This window comes from Juglans regia, chromosome 9 (assembly GCF_001411555.2).
Source record: "Juglans regia cultivar Chandler chromosome 9, Walnut 2.0, whole genome shotgun sequence".
NCBI lineage: Eukaryota > Viridiplantae > Streptophyta > Magnoliopsida > Fagales > Juglandaceae > Juglans > Juglans regia.
This window is the reverse complement of record NC_049909.1, coordinates 2,594,460-2,614,436: the sequence shown is the minus strand read 5'-3', so window position 1 is coordinate 2,614,436 and position 19,977 is coordinate 2,594,460. Positions and strand designations below refer to the sequence as shown.

Below are 19,977 nucleotides of genomic sequence, written 5' to 3'. Positions count from 1 at the left end.
ACAACAATCCACAAGCACAGTGGACTTATCACCAAAAAACCTGAGCTAGAAAATAAGGGCAAGAAATGTTAATCATAAAAAATCAGAAGATATGGAGAGTCAAGAGACAGGAACAAGTGATCAAAATGGAAGGAAAAGAGACAATGAAAACATAGACAATGAAGATGACCAAGGTGCAATCAAAAAATTCAAAGAGGATCTCAATCCTGAAATGAGAAAAACTCAAGAATCTATGGTGGAGGCTGCTTAGCAGTGCCACCAGCAACAATGAAGTGCCTTTCTTGGAACTATCGAGAGTTTGGGAACTCTCGAACAGTTAGAGAGCTTCACTTTATGGTGAAGCAAAAGAGCCCACAAATCCTTTTCCTCATTGAAACAAAAAGCACGGGAAAGGATTGAAAGTATAAAGAACAAAATAGGTTTTGATAGAAGTTTTACAATGAATAGTAAAGGAAGTAGTGGAGGGTTGGCAATGATGTGGCATTCCACTGCTGACATTGAGGTAGACTCTTACACTAAATCACATATTTCTATCAGAGTTGTTGATCCTAAAACTGGGACGGTATGGACAATCACAAGTTTTTATGGCAGCCCACTAACAGCTAAAAGATAAGGAAGTTGGCAGTTATTGAGGGTTTTAAAACCTGTGGACAACAAACCATGGTTATGCATGAGCGATTTTAATGAATTACTACATCAATATGAAAAACATGAGGGTATCACTAGACCTTTGGCTCAAATGGTAGGCTTTAGGAAAGCATTACAAGACAGTGAGTTAAATGACATGGGTTATAGTGGGAATAAATTCACATGGTTTAAAACTAGAGAAGGAGGTGAATTCACAAAAGAGAGATTAGATAGAGTGCTTGCTAACATTGATTGTATAAACAGTTTTCAAGACATTAATGTTATGACTTTAGCAGCATGCACATCAGATCATAGTTCCATACTCACAAATATGATATCTCTGTCTTATCCACAAAGAAGAAGAATCAGATTTTTTAGATATGAAAAAAGTTGGAGTCTAAATGAGGAATGTAAGGTAATGGTTAATAGAGCTTGGAAATGGAATAACAACACTGATAACACAGTGATTGATGTCATAAACAAATTGGACAAATGCACAAGTCAATTCATCAACTGGAGCAAAAGACAAGAGATGTTATACAAAGAACGAATTGAAAATCAACTCAACAAAGTGAAACAACTTCAGGAAAGAAATATAGGAGCTGATCAAGAGGAAATCAAACAGGTTCAAAGGAATGTGAATTTGAAACTGGAGCAGGAGGATCTAAATTGGAAGCAAAGATCAAAACAGAAATGGCTCAAATAAGGGGATCGAAACACCATATTTTTTCACATGTGTGCTAATCAAAGGAAGAAGAACAACACTATACACAAAATCAATGATGAAGAGGAAATACCTATTCTACAACACAAGCCATCAATCACATTATTAAGGAGTTCTTCATTAATCTGAATGCAACATCTCATCCAATGGGTCAGCCACAGTGTGTTGAGGACATGCCAACACTGATTACTGAGGAGCTGAATATAATGCTAACTTTAGAATTTGTGTACTCAGAGGTAGAAGAAGTAGTATTCAGCATGAACCCCTTCAGTTCTTTTGGTCAAGAGGATATTCAGCAAGTTTCTTTCAACAACATTGGAAAACTATAGGAAAAGACCTATGTGAAGTAGTAACAAAGGCCTTGAACACAAATAGGTGGGATTGTTTTATCAATAAGACTTTCATAGTCTTAATTCCTAAAACAAAAAACCCCTCAAATGTCACATAATATAGGCCTATTAGTTTGTGTAATGTATTATACAAAATAATGGCCAAAGTACTGTTAAATAGGCTGAAGAAAATCCTACCTGGCATCATTTCTTCAAATCAGACAGCTTTTGTTTCAGGGAGAATAATTACATATACAGTACTCGCTTTTGAAGCTATGCACTCAATGTAGTGTAAGATGAAAGGAAAAACTGAGTTCATGGCACTTAAAATGGATATGAGCGAGGCCTATGACAGATTAGAGTGGAGTTTTCTAGAATTAGTAATGGCAAGGATGAGGTTCAATAGGAGATGGATATAATTGATTCTTAAATGTGTTACCACAGTCGCATATTCTTTACTGGTGAATGGCTTTTCTCAACCAGAATTTGTTCCAACTAGAGGAATTAGACAGGGTGACCCACTATCACCCTATCTATTCATAATATGTTATGAAGCTCTAAGTCAAATGCTCAAGAAGGTTGAACATAAGAGGATGATTATTAGTTTACCATTGGGCAGAGGACAAGTTCACTTAAACCATCTGTTTTTTGCAGATGACATTGTACTATTTTGCAAAGCCTCATCAGTAGAATGGAGAAGACTCAGTTACATCATCAGTCGATATGAAATAGCATCAGGCCAAAGATTAAATAAAGACAAATCTACTCTATGTTTCAGCAACAACACAAAGGCTTCCATAAGGGACATTATCACAAGTGTTGCAGGGGTAAGAATTACAAACTCCTATGATAAATATCTAGGCCTTCCAGCTTTGATAGGCAGATCAAGGAACAAAAGTTCCAAGGCAATACTAGACAAAGTAAGAGGGAAATTGACAAATTGGAAGTAGAAGTTTTTATCTCAAGTAGGCAGAGAAAGATTAATAAAATCAGTGATACAAACTATTCCAACATATTCAATGAGATTTTTTAAACTTCCTAAGGGCTTGCTGAAATAGTTAAACAATTTAATGAGCAACTACTAGTGGGGGCAAGTAAATGAGGAAAGATGAGCTGGATGAATTGGTTAAAAATGGAGAAGGCTAAAGAAATAGGGGTCTCGAATTCAGAGAATTTGAAAACTTTAATCAAGCCTTGTTAGCAAAACAAGTTTGGAGGATGATTACAAATTCAGATTCTCTAGCAGCAAGTGTTTTAAAGGCAAAATACTACCCTCACTCAGATTTTTTCAATGCAAAACTAGGAAGCAACCCATCCTATATTTGGAGAAGTCTGTTATCAATAAGAGAATTAATTCAAGAAGGGTCAAATTGGAGAATCAGAAGTCGTAAATCCGTCAGAATTTGGACAGATTCATGGCTGCCTCAACTTATATTGTACATACCTCAATCTGGTTATAACTTGCTGGTAAAAGATGCAAGAGTGGAAGCCATCATTCAACAAGATACAAAAGAATGGAACATTTCATAATTCAGGCAATCTTCAATAGTACAGAAGTTGGTCTTATAACTAAAATCCCTATTAGCAAGTATAATCAATAAGACAGATTGATTTGGAAAAGCAATGCTAAGGGAGAATTCATAGTGAAAAGTGTTTATCATTTACTAAGGGAACTGAAAGAAAGGAAACAAGGAGAGGCTTCAAAAAGAGTTACCAACAGAGAGGAATGGACCAGTTTCTGGAAACTGCCAATACCTCCAGCATCCAAGAACTTTCTACGGAGAGCATGCTCGAATATACTGTCAACCAGGGTCAACTTGTGCCAAAAGAAAATCATTCAAGATTCAAGTTGTCCAATGTGCCTCAGGGAACAAGAAACAACTGAACATGTACAATGGGAGTGTGTTTCAACAACTGATATACTGAGTCAAAGTCCAAGGAAAATTCAGAAAACAAAGATAGCACATAGTAGCTTTAAGGTGTTTATTCAGGACATGTTCAAAAGACTCAACAAGCAAGAGATGATTGAGCTTATTCTAGTTTTATGGAACAGTTGGTGGAGAAGAAATGAATATGTCTTTAAGAACACGATTGATCCTAAGACAATCATGCATAGAGTTGGAGAATTGATGACAAAATGTTCAACAATAAGGTCAGAAGAGGATGATCAGATTGTAGCAACAAACAATAGAAGGGTCACATGGGTTAGTCCACCTCAAGGTTTTTGTAAGATAAACTGGGATATGGCTGTAGATAAAAAGCACTATAAAATATGGATAGGAGTAGCAGTAAGAGATGAAGAAGGAAAGTTTTTGGCAACCTTGAGAAAGAAAGAAGATGCATTTCCAAATCCACTTCTGGCAGAGGCAACAGCTGCATCAAAGGCAATCAATCTTGGACTTGAATTAGGAATGAAGAAAATAATTTTAGAAAGTGACTCCAAGATTGTGGTGAATGCTATACAACTATAGAAGAAGGATGGGAGCATTTTTGGTATGATCATCTCAGATATCCAAGCAACAATAGATAGATTTGAGCAATGTTTTTATAATCATACATATCGTGAAGGCAACTTGGTTGCCCATAAGTTAGGGAAGGATGCGCTTAATATCAGAGATTATATTGTCGACACTGAGGACATTCCTAACTGCTTGTTAACTTTGTTTTAGCAAAGGTTATGAATGGAAGATGTTATTTCAAAATAAGAAAAAAAAACTAAGGCGCTAGCCTAAAGGCCCCACTCTCTCAGCCCCATCAAAAAGGCCACTTACATGGTTTTATTTTTATCTTTTAAGCACTTACATGGTTTATTAAAAAAAGGAATTGTAAATTTTTTTTAAGCACTTACATGGCTTATTAAAAAAAAGGAATTGTAAATAGACCCTGTTTTGCTAAAAAAAAAAAAAAAATTGACACGAGCCATTTATATTCTTTTTTAAAAAATAAAACTTACATAAAAAAGGTATTAAAAAGGGTTAATATTGTAATCTAACACATCTTGTATATTCTTTTAATATTTTGCTATGAAAAACAACATGTTCAAGAACCCTTTATAACATAAAAGTGTAGTTATTTGAGATATGCAGTAAATGAGATGAGAGGAGAGTACAAAATTAGAAACTTAAAAAAACTAAACTTTGGATAATGATTATTTGGGAAAGAAAGATTTTCTGATTTTGAAACTTAAACAAAAAAAATTGCATACTATTTTGTATCGAATTATTTTTTAATTATTTTTACTTCATGGTTAAGGAAGTATTTTTTAATGATTTTATGATTTTTTTTATTTATTTTTAAAAATGTTTAAAAGAGTTTAAAAAATGGTTGAGTAAAAAAAAAAAGAAAACAATTTACACTATCCGATACCGAATTTTCCGTAGGTGTAGCGGTACTCTAAGGAAGGATAATGAATGAATTTTCGTCCATAATCTTCTACCATGTCTAGGAATGATTGAGCAACTTTCACGTAGGCTATAAAACTTTGGGTATAAAAAGAAAAAGTTTCAAAATTGTTCAAAAGGTTTTCAATTTAAATTCAAGCAAAAAATGATTTGAGAACTGTAACGAGGCCACATTCTTTTAAGTATTTTTAACGGGAAAGCTGGAAGAAACATGCTTAGGGTATAAAAATAAAATAATGCTAGTATGTCTCTTCATTTTACTCCATCATTTTGACCGTTTATATATTAAATTATTTTTTTTAATTTTTTTTAATGATTAAGAAAGTGACTATTAATATATTGATATATTTTAAAAAAATGTTTAAATATGTTTAAAAATATTTGAAATAAAAAAAATATAATTTTCACTAGGCTGCACACAGAGTGAGCACATAGATGCGACAGAGTAGCACCAACTCATAAAAAAAATAAATAAATAAGTGTCAAACTTTTTCAAAAAAGTTTTCTATTCTCTCAAAAAAAAAATATATATATATCTCATCATTTGCCTAGATTTTAAAATGCAAGAAATATAAAAATTTTTAAAAAAACAAACCAACCATCTTTAGATTATATTCAAAAAACTTTTAAAATCTAGCCACTCACTTTCACAAACCCAATACAAATCATATCTTAACAAATTCTTATTCAAACAATTCTCAAAACTTTCATAAAACCCAACTCAAGCCGCATCTCAAAACATGTTTAAAAAATTATCAAACATTCTCTTACCCTATAAGAAAATGTCTAAAAATAGAAAGAGGTAAAATGAAAATGAAAATAGCTGCAATCCGATGAATCAAACGTCTCAAACTTAGCACCTAAACGTCTTGCATGCCCGACTACTGAGGCAAAACTGCACATTCCCAGCCGAACACTTACATACTTTTACTAAAGGAGCTTAAACTATTATGGTCTTTCTAGAAATAATATTTACAATTGTGAAGTGTGCAAACGCCGCACAATTCTTTTAAAAAAAATGAGTAAATACGAGACCTACAAAAAAAAAAATTAATTTTTTAATAATAGATATCACTATTTTTCAAAACGATTACGCGGCGTTTGCGCACTATATGACTGTATGTAGCATTACTTGTCTCAAGCACCTTAATTGGCAAAGGTGATAAAAGACGGTAAATCTTTTGATTCAAGAGCTTAACAAAGGGAATCCGGATTCATGAATATTTCTAGGGCATCATCACCAGGGTTAACTTTGATGGTCCAGATTTCAGTAGACCCGGCTCATTGTTTGAGCTGAAATTTATACACAACATAAACATGTAATCAAGGGTTAGAAATTTTTGACATAATACAGATTCATTTTGGTTCTTCTGCACTTGTTGAAGCATCTGAACGCCTCTTCTTAACATCATTGTCACCCAGGTGCAACGAAACACATATATCTTCATCACCGCCACTTCTCAAAGAAGAGAGATTCTCTGAAACAGCCCTAAACTGTGTATTATTTTTATGTAGAGGGGAGCATCGGGTGAAGCTTGGAATGAACTGATGCTCAACACTGGGAGCCACATTGATCCCATCTTCCAGACGAAATTCTGTTTCCAATAGTGATGGTTTCACTGTTGGGCTGTTGCCTTCCACTTCCAGTGGGATGTGCTGAATCTGAAGACCCAGTGGTTCAAATTTATCCTCAACTTTGTCCATCAACATTCCATCAGGTGGTGAGGAGTCCCCGACAGTCGACCCAATTGCTGTTGCTGTTGCTGTTGCTGACATAGCTCTTTGTTCTTGCACTGCAACTATAAATTACAAAAACATATACTTCGAATGACGATTAGTCCGTTACAAAATTTACAAACCAGTTAACAGTTCTATTTGTGCCTGTACTTGTACCTGGTTTTTCATTAATCATTAATTATAAGACCATAATATGATCACATTTCCCTAACCTAAAACAACTTTGTCAAATTAAAACACGATGTCCTCACCATTGAAAGGGCATCCTGGTTTTCTGATTTATATAAAATTGCACCAGCAGCTTAATCAGTGTGCTTATGAACAATATAAATCCACAGTAAAAGTCAGACAGATCAGATACAAAAAGAGCACAAAACAGGCATCTGCAGCACAAACCTTTGAGTCCTTCATCAGATGTGATGAGATCAAGTTCAAGGAGATTGAGAAGGCGCCCAAGATCAACCCCACTAGTCCAATTTTCAGGAGGTTGGCCAACTTTGAGTTTAAGTCGGCCCCTGTTAGCAGTTCCACCCCATATGATTCCAATTGGTCGTGGCTTCTGGCCATTTTCACCCTTTAACATGATGAGGCTTCCACTATCTCCTTCAAGGTCAAAAGTCTGCTGGTTCTCACCCACAACAAGGAAATCAGTTAAGAAGCATATGCCTTTCTCATCATTGTACTCGAGAGCATAGGCCAATACAGTTCCAGTGGTCAAGCCAGAACTTCTTCCAACCTTCATGACCTGCTTCCCAATGAGGCTACTAATTGGAGACTGCAAGTCTATAATTTTGACGTCATCAATTTCTCCTACACCTTTCACAGATGTAGTAACGGTGGACATGTCAAAATCATTGGCAAAAGGAATGAATGCACCATCTGCTCTTACGAATGTCTCTGCATAGATAACAGCTTATAAATTAACGAAAACCTATATTTTAAAACAGTTAGATATCTCTCTTAATTTTTCCTAAGCATCTACTGGTTTTTTTTTTTTGGAGTGGTTAGATACATCTATTAGCAACATAATATAACAACAGCAGAACAAATTAAATAAAAACATTTAAAAGCTGCAAACCAAAAAAGGAAAAAAAGAGAACTCGGCACAAGTGTGGAGGACAAAAAATCCAAGAGGAAAAAAAGAGAATCTTTATAAAGGAATGAGTCACACATAAATATGGAGCAGAAAATAAGAAAGTACCTGATTCATGTTCTTACTACTAAGCCTTAGAGTCATTCTCTCTGTAAATTGATTATAAGTTTAAGTTGAAGCAGATTATTTGAAACACGATTGATTTGAGCAGTCACATTCCTCTTAGGTTACATTAATTTTTCTCCTGTTTGACGGGGATGCAAACAGACATGCATGCCGCAATGTGAGTTAATTAGGTAACACCATTATCCTATGTTAGTGGCTTCATTACATAGGAAAAAAAAAAGATAAACCAAGAGTGTGTAATCCAAATTGTGGTGGTATATAGAGTGCAGTTATTAGGGCAACTACCTGCTGGGGCAGGGCGGCCACATGGCCCCCAGCTCTGGCCCGCAGCTGCCTGCCCTGGTTGAACAGGCAGTCAGGTTTTTTAACTCTTCGTCCATAGATCCACCCATCAACCACTACAAATATACAAAAAATGCCACTAAACCAACAGATCGAACAAAATACACAAAATTCATCTAAAATCCAGCCTGAAGTTGGACTTGAGGAGATCATAAGGGTCTGGAGAGGAAGAAGAGAAGAAAGAGGGAGAAGTAGGCGAGTGGTTGAAATGTGCAAACATAGGGTTTATTCTTATTTTTGCGAAGTGAGTGGGCAGGCGGGTGGGTATCCCACCTGCAACCTGCCACTTTTTAAAAATTTGATACACAGCCTGCCTGCCCGTTCCCTAGTGGCACAGGAGGGGCAGGCCTGGATGACCCACCACCCACCCCTACTGGTTATCCTAATGATTGAGACTATGCCTAATGATGAGACCATGCCTCATCATTAATCCAACTACATACATTTACTCTCCATGATAAAATGTTCAGGCTTGTTCACCATCAGTTTGCTTAGTTACTGTAATCAATGGCATGGTTACATCAATTATAGTAATCGGAGTAGTGAGATATCCTCATTACCTGGGTTTATTCCAGCAAAGATACCATACCAAAGCTCATCTGTGATAAATGAGGTAGCTCTCTCCACTGCACCTAGATACACCCCAGGTCCAAGTGTTGGAGGCAGAGGATGAAACATCTTCTGATTTGGGTAGTCTAAGTCAACTGCAACATGACGATTTGTCAGGAAACCAACTTGCCGGTTGCCTGTTTGGCTCCTCACTATAGCACCCAAGGTTCCATATGTCTCCTGGCTAGCCACCTAACAAAAAGTAAGACGGATGTATTACCAACATTTTATAAAATGGAAAGCAAAGATAATTCAAGGAATAACCTGAAGAGAAAAGCACCTGAAAAATAAAATAAAAGTGATTAAAAAAGTGATACTGTGGCAAGAAAAGAAAAATATATGACTACTGATGAAGTACCAAAGTAGTGGTACCTTGGATTTTAATGTACATAGGTTCGCGTGAGTTTGAATAACATTTTATTGTTGTCAGATAAAATTGTGAGCTGGCCTTAGGTGCCTCTCCTTTTTTTTTTCCTCTCTTTTTGTTTGATAAAAACCTTAGGTGATTCTCCAAGTTGAATAAGTGAAGTATGAAAGTATAGCAGAAGTGCTAGAAATATAGCCAAGCAAATATCAGTTGGGAAAAAGAAGAAGATAGAGGCAGAATGAGACACCATAAACCCTTGAGTATGACAGTATATCCTCAACTGCCTGTGTAGATTGACCTACAATTTACAGAACACCATAACCCCTTGAGTAAAAGCTCCCACAGCCGGTTGACCAATATGAGTCAGGTCAGGCAAAGCACAGATGCAGGAATCTTTAATACTAATTAAAGCTTCCTTTAGAGAAACTTCAATTTAGAAATTCTTGCTTTTCATTGGTATAAAAAAAAAAAAAAACAACTGTGAATCTGTCATAATAGAAACTTAGGTTTAAACTATCATGAAACCATTTTAAGCTCTAAGAAATATTGTTAGGTTGAAATTGTAGCTCAAATATTCTATTCAAGACTATGGGACCGATAAGCAATTCCATTTTGGCATATCTGCTCTATCTAGCATGAGGGCCTAATTTCAAAACTTAGTCCATAAATCACTCTTCTCCGGTTCTTGATCTCATTCCCTTGTAATGCTGCCCTTGTAGCACTAAAGGTCTCTAAACATCAATGTGACTTTTTTTTTTTTTCTTTCTTTGAGCGGGGGAAAGTATTCTCTTGCACCAAACGTAGGAGGCTCTTGTTTGAGGGCCATGAACCAGTTTAATCTATTAAATGACGCATGTACTCGGAAGAAATGAATTGATATGATCCAGCCAATATCAAAAACTCTGGCTTATAGAATTATCATAAGATCAAACTTGAGGTCAGCCCCTGGACAATCAAAAATAGTTAATGTGGGCATTGATATCAACCAGAACTGCAAAAAGAAACATTAACTCAAGAATTTTATACACTCTCAGTACTATTATATTGACAAAAAAGTAAAATAAAATAGAGACCCAGACAGAATATGAAGGTTCCTTGTCACACATGTCTTGTGCTGCAATTTACGTACGATACAAATTTTTTGAATGCCAGTTATATAAAGCTATTAGTATCATGTTTCATGTCCCTATTTCTTCAATAACTTGCTCCTAATGCCAAAATGAAATATCATGGGAGGTGACTTATTGCCCTTGCAAAGGAATATTTGATTAAGCCAGGGAGAAAAGGTGAGCATCACAGAATCCTTCACACGAATGAATCAGACGACTAGCTAGTGAATATCATATAATTAATTTATATTAAAGATAACAAGAGCAATCTTCCCATTCCATGCCACCTTTGCCTCCTATCCCAAACCGGCGGTCCTGGGGAAATGATACTCTCAGAGCTCTAGCCAAGCAATGCCAATAAGGAAACAAGTTTCTTCTGATTGAGGTAATCGCAAGACAATAACAGTTCTGAAGAACGAGGTCTTTAAGCCCAATTTGGCCTTATGATTGTGGTCTTTAAGCCCAACTTAAGAATGTTTGTATTGGTCTTTTCAACAACATTCTTGTCCATAAAGACCATGAAAGAGCATTTGAACAACTTGGACTAGATATTTGGGAATTTTGAGGTAGCATCAACATTTTGCAAAGAAAGTGTACATTTACTGTTACAAAAGTGTACATTTTGCAAAGAAAGAGTGATTTTTACTAAAGTGATTCTTCCCCCTTTTGACAAGTAAAGCCTTTTCCATCCCGCCAACCTTCTTTCAATCTTCTCAATCACCCCGTCCCAGATAGCTCTCGCCTTGTAAGCAGCCCCTAAGGGAAGACCAAGGTATTTCATGGGCAGAGAAGATACCTTGCACCCAAAACATTTGCTAAACTTCTAATATTATGCATAGGGCCCACCAGCACCATCTCTGACTTTCCAACGTTCACCTTTAGACCAGATACAGACTCAAAGCAAAGTAAGAGTGCTCTTAGCAACTGAACATGGCCAAGATCTGCCTCACAAAAAAGTAATGTATCATGTGCAAACAGAAGATGGGAAACATAAACAAGGCCATTGTTAGTACATCCCACCGAAAAGCCAGCAAGAAAACCTCCACCAACTGCAGCCTCAACATCTGACTAAGTGCATCCATAACTATAACAAAGAGAAAAGGAGACAATGGATCCCCTTGTCTCAATTCATGGGAACTCTTAAAGAAGCCAACAAGGATGCCATTCACCAAAACCGAGAAATGGGCTGTGGATACGCAATACTAGTGGCATAATGGGCTAGTGAGCTTAAGGCCAGCAATGATAGAGATGAGGAGGTCCAAGAAATCCTTCACAAGATCAAGAAGAAAACTTTGGATTCCCTGAATTACAGCCTACTGGATGGAGTACTCACTGCTGCTTCATAAAAGAAAAATTTACACTAACAAAATATGTCCTCAAGGCTTCAGTCATGAAGCACGTACATGACAGCCCCATAGCTGGGCATTCTAGGTACGAAAAGACTTTTTTTTTAATAAGTAGGTACAAAAGACCTAATGCGTACTAAAAGAGATTATTTTGGGTGGGACTGCAATCCAACATTAAAAACAATGTCAAGGAATTCAATATTTGTCACAGAGCTAAACTGGAGAACATGAGGAGGGCTTCTACAGCTCTCGCCCCCTCGAGAAAGGGTGTGGTCATGCATCTCATTGGCTTTCGTAGAAGGACAGCCAATCCTATATAAGTACCTAGTAATATTAGTGGTGGTCTAAAGTTAAATAAGATGCTCGTTTTATAGCAATTACACATCCATACACATCTGCCAAGATAGCAGATATTTTCATCCACCACATTATGAACTTCCATGTATGCATGAAAACATTGTGATAGAGTGAGATCCCACCTTCAAAAGTAGGTTCTGGTGGGAGAGTATTAGGGCTCAGGTGGTCCAGCTAAACTTATATGGGACTGCCATTCTCAATCAGATAGGCAGGATGAAATTGCTAACAAGACATTGGAGGAATATTTGAGGTGTTTCTTTGGGGACAATCCAAGAGATTGGTCCAAATGAATGTCAATGAATGGTGGTATAACGCAAGTGACCAGCTATCTACTAATACTACATTGTTTGAGGCTGTGTTTGGGGATAACCTGACTGCTTTTTTTGCTCACCACGTGTATGTGGGTCAGGTTGACTCCATGCCCAGCCCAATTTTCGCTTTACCCTTCTTCATTACCTTTGGCTTTGGCGCGCTTGATTTAGTTTTAGTTAAGCCCGTCAACCAGTGCAGGCCGGCCAAATCTGTGGGCTCTTTAACCATAGACAGAGAAGGAACACGCTCCAAGCCCACATCCGAGCCCAAGCCCAGTCCACTTGTTTGATCTCATCTCCAAAAGCTGAGATTTCAGACCCATAAGTGTTTATGTACAAAGTTTCTTGTATCGAGTTGCCTTCAAAAGCCTCAAACACCACCTAGGTTTGCATTAGGTTGATTTGTGGTGTAGGCAAATCCTGAAGATACCTCTTCAGGCAAAACAAGATCCACTTACAACGGTTACTTCAACATCCTCCATGTTTCCTCCACTGTCCCAATAAGGATGTTGGGCTGCCGTGAAGCTTGCCAAACCCCCCAAGGCCACCTTATATGACCTCCCATGCACCATATTAGGCCTCAAATGGAGTTGGCATGAGATATATTCTTCCTCCATAGCGAGCCAACCCAGCACCAATTTGAACTAATGACCCTTTGTCTTTGCCACTAAAAACAGAGACTTTGAACATAGAGACTTGCCTAAGAACTTCAGCAAACTTTCAACCCCTCCCTTCCACACCTTCCACTATGACAATAAACCCACATCTCCCTCCATCATATTCTGCCATCACCATATATCTACTAAACTCATTAGAACATCGTTGCGTAAGATACGTTCTGTTTTCATCCTTTAATGTTGTATAAAAATCCTTAACACTCACTGACAAAGCACAAGCTTCCACCATATTGTAACGCTCTAATGGAAGACCCAAACCACATAGCCTATACTCCAAAAGAACTAGTCAATGATACAATTGCTACATTAGAACCTTATAAAGAGCAAGAACTTCTCTTTCCCAAGCAATGTGGGATCTCATACACTACCTACCTTTAGCCTTATCATATGGGGTATCACAATCTACTCCCCTTAAATTCTCGACGTCCTCGTCGGGCCAATCCGTCGTAGGTGGCATGGCTCAAGTCCCACATTTCTGGTTGTGATAGACTCTGATACCATTTGTAACACCCCAATGGAAGACCCAAACCACATGGCTTATACTCCAAAAGGACTACTCAATGATACAATTGGAGCTCCATTGGAACCTTAAGAACAAGAACTTCTCATTCCTAAGCAATGTGGGATCCCATACACCACTTACCCTTAGTCTTATCATATGGGATATCACAATTTTATAAAGGGGTAGTTTGTGATATCCCATATGATAAGGTTAAGGGTAGGTGGTGTATGAGATCCCACATTGCTTGGGAATGAGAAGTTCTTGCTCTTTATAAGGTTCCAATGGGGCTCTAATTGTATTATTGACTAGTCATTTTAGAGTATAGGCCATGTGGTTTGGACCTTCCATTGAGGCGTTACACATACCAACCAACCCACTGTAGCACACTATCCATGATGATATCCTTCATCACATTCATGCTCCTTCCAATAATATGTAGAGCAGAGTCACCCTCGCTTGCAAACTCGAAAACCTTTGAGCCGACCACTAGCTTCCATAGAGCAACCAGCTTCTCCACCAATCATGAAATAGAAAAGGATGATGATAAGAAGAGAAAATATGTTAAGCAAACGGTGATGAAGAGAAGAATAAATATGAGATGATTTAATCATGATGAAAAAACACAGAGAGAGAAGGAAAGAGCTTATTTCTGGTGAGAAGCACTGGGAATGGCCATTGGGGATATGTGAGAGAGAGAGAGAGAGAGAGAGCTTATGCATAGTATTTTTCTTGGAGGAAATTTCAGTTGCAAAACTAAACAAAGAGTTTGTAAGTTTAGGGTCGGCAGAGACAGCAGAGAATAGGTATTTTGATGTTGGGAGCGTGTACACACACATGGCTACAAGCTCAGGACTCTGCACGAGCCCAGTAGGCCACTATTTGGCTCGCTAGATTGCCAATATTGCTCAAAGAATAAAACAATCCCTCAAAATATGGAGAACATGAAGCAGTGGTATAGGCCCAGATATTGAAAAAAACCAAGCTACCAAACTTCATGCGATAAAAAGCCCGTCAAAATAATCAAACTTAATGGAGATAGGGTATGCATAGACAACTAGTAGTTTCTCTCTATAAACTAGTCTGACAAAAGTTGTATGCTTGCTCAGGAAAGTAAAATACCTGAGAACCTGAACCAATACATGGATCACCACCACGCAAATCATCTACAATCTCAGTGTATAATTGTTCTTTTGGAGCAGGCTCAGGTGCACCAAAATACGAGAATTCTACAACGTCCACATCACACCATACACCACCAGGTCCCTGATATAAAGATTCAAATCCCTTAACAATTAACAAATAATAAAAGCAAAACTGGGGTCAACCAGGAATAGGAAATATCAATCAGTCACCCAACAAAAACTAAAAATAATATTCGGAAGGAAAAACAATAATCCTTTTTTTTTTATTATTGGCACCGGGTGTCTAGAACAGCGTCCCGACTAATCCCAGGGGTGCACAGGGAAGGAAAAACAATAACATGAAATTATATAATCAGGAAGGTGAAAATGAACTTGCTTTCCAGACCTCTAGGGCAGTAGGAAGACACTGGATGGGGCTGAGCCATTGCTTGTGAACTTTCCTGGATACGAAAACAAGAATAGCTGGTATATCGGTTAAAGCACCCTGTCGAATACGAAATCCAATTGCTGTGCCAAGACTGTAGCAACGCAATATCTTGCTATGAAATGCTCTGATGGTCATGAGTTCAAGCAATGTTGTCGCTTGCTGTCCTTCAGGCAACCGGCCAAGAGTTCCAGGTAGCACCCCTTTCTGTAAATTTGAAAAGTAATTTGCCCTCTCTTCGGCAGCATCATTTAGTCGGCTTGAATTTGGCCATGAGAAGTAAGCGGCACTGCTCTCACAGTGCTGTCCAGCTGATGCAAAGGGTTGTATTGTTGGTGGACTTAATGAAGGCATAGAATGACTGCAACAGTTTCTTTCAAGATCCAGAGCTGATTCCTCAGAGTGTGTTGAACCAGAGCAACGCAACCTCATATTAACTCTGGTCCGTTCCATATTCTACTTCACCAATCGAAATAACATGGTTATTGGTGAAAGGAACCAAAGTTGATGAATGATGACAAAAGAAACAAAAATCTAAGAGGTAAGGCAAACAAGATCAGAACAGAAAAAGAAAAATAAAGAGGAAAGGTGCACAACAATAACAAAGAGGAAAAATAACTCTCTTGCTTGATGCATACATCAAGTAAAAGTAATTATGGGTGCGATCGCAAAGCTTGAACTGGAACAACAGAAAAGAAAACAATAATAATAATGAAAAAAAAAAGACAAACAAAGTCAACAGCAAGTGGAATACAGAAACTATGGGGTGACTGCATAATCAGCGACACTCTCAAAATGGAAAGTACAAAGAACAAACCTGTGAGTTATAAGCACTTGAGGGAAAGGATAGAATTCATAATAAGTACAGACAAAGTGACTTCCAGAAAGCAGTGAGCACCAACATCTTAAGTTCTAAACATATCAAAATGGGTGAGATGGTTAACATGTTGCTTCCCTCAATTTTTAAAGCAAATGAAAAGAAGGTTAAAAGTAAAATGTGGAAAAGAAGCTATCATCAACAACTGTGAACTATTTTAACAATTTTTTCCACAATCTAAAAGAAGTACAGCATTATGTGAGATAATGTATTTTTAAGTGTATATGACACAATTTGTTTTGATGAAATAACTTGGACAGCTACTGCACTTATTTGGTTTTTCACTTCTCAGTTTTTCTTTTTCCCTCTGATATATTTTACATAATTCAGCACAGAAGAAAAATATCTCGAGGTTCATGGCATGCAGCGGTTTCAACACTTGAAATCACACAACAAAGACTTTTGCATACATCCACAGAAATTACTGCTAGTTCCTTTAATGCAAAGCTAAGTCGATAGTAACATACATTATCTTTCTTCTGAGAAATACATATTAAACAAAACCCAATCTGGCATCAGACACGATGGGCCACCGATTGAATTTGCACTGCCCGACAGAAAGTGGATGCTGGAGACATGAAGGGGTAAAAACTGACGCAAAAACCAACAAGGGTTCCTCAAAGGTGAAATATGAAAACAGTAAACTAGCTTATTATACATTCTCCCGCACTACCTACAGGAATAAAATCCCATTAAATTAAAAGAGAAGGGCTGCTTTTCGCCCACAATGACAGCTTTATGCACTGCCTAGTTCAAGAAGAAAAGAAACGAAAAACGTAATTAGGCAAATAAACCTGAAAAGACATGACACTGAAAGGGGGAAAAATGTCACATAGCTAAGCAGCATAAATCACAAGTGACAACGTGCCCCCACTTGTTTGGTAACCCAGAAAAACTAAGAAAGAATTGGAAAAAAGAATCAATCCGAAATCTGGCATCTTCCGAAATTGTGGCTCCTAATAATGGTAAAGTCACTTAAAACCGATCATAAAAAAGTTGGAAATCACTTCAAGCCGGCATTTTGCAGTTGAGAACAAACCAAAAAGAAAAAGTTAAACTCAAATTTATTTTATGTCCGTGTATTTCTCAGCAACCGGACAGAAGAATAAAAAGCCATTTACAATCCTTTGTGCTATTGGAGTTGAAGTTTTTCTTTAAATAATTAAATCACAAGAGAGAGAGAGGTAGAAGAATAAAGAACTATATAAACGTTAAAATCACAGCGCCAATAGATAATCAGCAATGGTGAAGGTTCGATTTTTTTTCTCTTTTTTTCGGTGAAAAAAAAAAAACAAGAACACAAGAAGAATAGGAAAACCCGGAAAGCAAAAGGCACAACTTTACACAGACCAGCAACAAAACTGACAGTACGTGCAGAAAAATATTCAAAGAGTATAGCAAGAAGAGGAAGACTCACAGAATTGCAAGCAATGCTGAATGTCCAAAATTTGAATACGTCTATCTCTCGTGCCCCTCAAAGATACCGGATTGAAGAAGAATTTGTTCAAAAGCTGCAGCTTGCGTTGCCTGTTGGAGGTTGACATAGAAACCCACGAAACCCAAAATCGTATATATTATGTACATAAATATGGTAAAGCAAGCGGCGTAGCGTGCTCTGACTTGCCCATATATTTATTGAGTTTGTTCACTTTTTTTGTATAAAGTCACAAAGTGTTAGTGGAATATGTGTCGTGTAGGGTGTTGGCAGCTTCGTATAAAGGATTCTGAGGTATCTCCATGGAAGCCGTTTGATTTCACTATTCTGTATCAGTACGTCGAACTCCGATTGATTTTCACATGCAAGAAATATTGACATCCGTTCATGTAAACGCACATGTAAACGCAACAACATTTACAACAGTTTACAACTAATGCAAGTGAGAACTCGGGTTGAGCAACGATGCCATGTGAACTGCTATGTGTCGGGGAAAATAGCAATCATATTCGAAACAGTAAAATTTGTAAGTATCCCACAATTCTTTTAAAAAAAAATAATAAATATAAGACTCAAATTAAAAAAAAAAAATTATTTAACAATAAATTCCACTCAAAACTATTACCCAATGCTGTATAGAGGCTGTAGCATTACTCTTGAAAAAAAGAGTAAGATACACAACTTCTCACTGTTTATACAACTTCTATATATCAATCTATGTGACTTTTTTTTAAAAAATAAAATGTTAAACTGATACTGCATTTTTTCATTTAAAAAAATTTTCCAGAAGGAAAATACTATTCTCACATAAAGTTTCTACCGAATTACATTTTATTTTTTTAATTTTTTTATTTAATGATTAAAGAAGTGTTTTTAAATGAATTTATGATTTGTTTTATTTTTAAGAAATATTTTAATACTTTAAAAAATGTTTGAAAAAAAAAGTGAAAAAAAAAGCATGATCAGAGAGAATCTCCTGTGGACATAGTATTATCCTTCCTAGAAACCCTCCCCCCCCCTTTGGCGTACGTTGTCTCGCGTCCCCCATTAAACATTCAGCATCGTCCTACCCCCGTTAACATACAATTTTTTATCATATTCAAATCTCGATAACTTTATATCTAAAATGATAACAATGACATACTTTCTTGCTGAAGCATCAACCATAAAATTTTTTATACTTTGTGTGTACTTGATGACATGAGGAAAGGTTTCAATGAATTGCACCTACTTGGCATGCATTCTATTCAACTTACATTGTCCTTTCAAGTCCGTCAATAACTCATGTTCTTCAAAGAAAGGTCGGGTAGGGATTGTCGCACCTGACACAAAATCAATTTAATGCTCTATCTCTCTAATAAGTGGCAATTTACTAAACACACTGTTAGGAATCATGACCTCAATTCCCTGCAACAAAGAAACAATAACACTAGGCAATGAGTCGTTAAATTCGTTAGTATCAAAGCTTACCTTAGTAGAAAAACTCACTTTTATTTTTCTATTTCTCTATGCAATCTCTCTTTTTTTTTCCTCTGGTGGCTTCACTTTTTTTTCTTGACTCTCAGCCACCTATTTGTTTTCTTTTTCACTCCATCTTTCTCTTAATGTTTCGGTCTTATTCTCTTTTTTCCTCTCACTCTTTTTTGTCTTTTCACTCTATTTTTTTCTTTCACTCTCTCCTCTTTTTTTGAACTCTCAGCCTCACAATTGTTTTTCAACTCAATCTATTTTTTTCTTGTGATTTCAACATCACCCTCATCTTTTTTCTCTCTCATTTTTCTCTCTCTCCTTTTCGATCTTACTATTTTTTTTCCTCAATCTCATCCTCATTTTTACTTCCTCTTTTTAGTTTTGGTTGGTCCTCATGGACCTGTATTGGAGTTAAATGAGCAAGTTTGATTGTTTTTCCATCATTTTCAAAATTGTATATGTTCCTTAACCCATCATGGATTACCTTTCTATCATACTGTCATGACTTCTCCAACAAAATATGATTAGCATGCACAGGCACTACATCACAAAGTATCATATCTTGGTATTTTCCAATTGAAAAAGAAACTAGTACTTACTTATTTACCCTAACTTCCCTACAATTACTCAGCCACTGCAACTTGTATGGTCTAGGGTGTTTCAAGGTAGGTAAATTCAATTTCTCAACTAAAATAGTGCTAGCCAAATTAATACAACTCCTCCCATCAATTATCATACTATATACCTTATTGTTGATGTGTCATCTAGTATGAAAAATGTTCTCGTTCTACTGCTCTATATCATCCATCTTAATTTATATATTGAGAGCACGCCTAGCAACAAGAGGCTCATCATACTCTTCATTCTAACACATATGTTCAATACAAGGCTCATACCTCCTCCTATCTCTCCCACCTTGCAAGTTTCTACACACCGCATCTCGTTGATCCATCATATCCCTCACTTCCCCAA

At 36.8% G+C, this 19,977-nt stretch overlaps 1 protein-coding gene across 3 annotated transcripts; it reads right to left on the bottom strand.

Annotated features, from left to right (window-relative positions):
* Positions 1–6,275: 6,275 nt before the first annotated feature.
* Positions 6,276–17,830, bottom strand: LOC109011462 (protein NARROW LEAF 1-like). 3 transcript variants are annotated; one of them, XM_018992677.2, is made up of 6 exons: positions 17,518–17,830; positions 15,185–15,679; positions 14,777–14,920; positions 8,940–9,180; positions 7,215–7,715; positions 6,276–6,880 (listed from the first exon to the last, which is right to left on the bottom strand). In XM_018992677.2, exons 2-6 carry the CDS (start codon positions 15,674–15,676, stop codon positions 6,438–6,440), a joined length of 1,821 nt encoding a protein of 606 aa, XP_018848222.2. In that variant the 5' UTR covers positions 15,677–15,679; positions 17,518–17,830; the 3' UTR covers positions 6,276–6,437. The 3 variants fall into 3 exon arrangements, with proteins under 3 accessions (XP_018848222.2, XP_018848223.2, XP_018848224.2); XM_018992678.2 differs by lacking the exon at positions 17,518–17,830 and adding an exon at positions 16,568–17,339; XM_018992679.2 differs by lacking the exon at positions 17,518–17,830 and adding an exon at positions 16,041–16,223.
* Between the last annotated feature and the right edge of the window lie 2,147 nt (positions 17,831–19,977).

Excerpts from the sequence above, each read along its gene's own strand:
- LOC109011462 (XM_018992677.2), bottom strand. The coding sequence starts at position 15,676 with ATGGAACGGACCAGAGTTAATATGAGGTTGCGTTGCTCTGGTTCAACA. Across the intron at positions 14,921-15,184 it reads GTCTTCCTACTGCCCTAGAG|GGACCTGGTGGTGTATGGTG; the intron begins GTCTGGAAAGCA and ends TCTTTATATCAG. Across the intron at positions 7,716-8,939 it reads CTTTGCTGGAATAAACCCAG|AGACATTCGTAAGAGCAGAT; the intron begins GTAATGAGGATA and ends TTATCTATGCAG.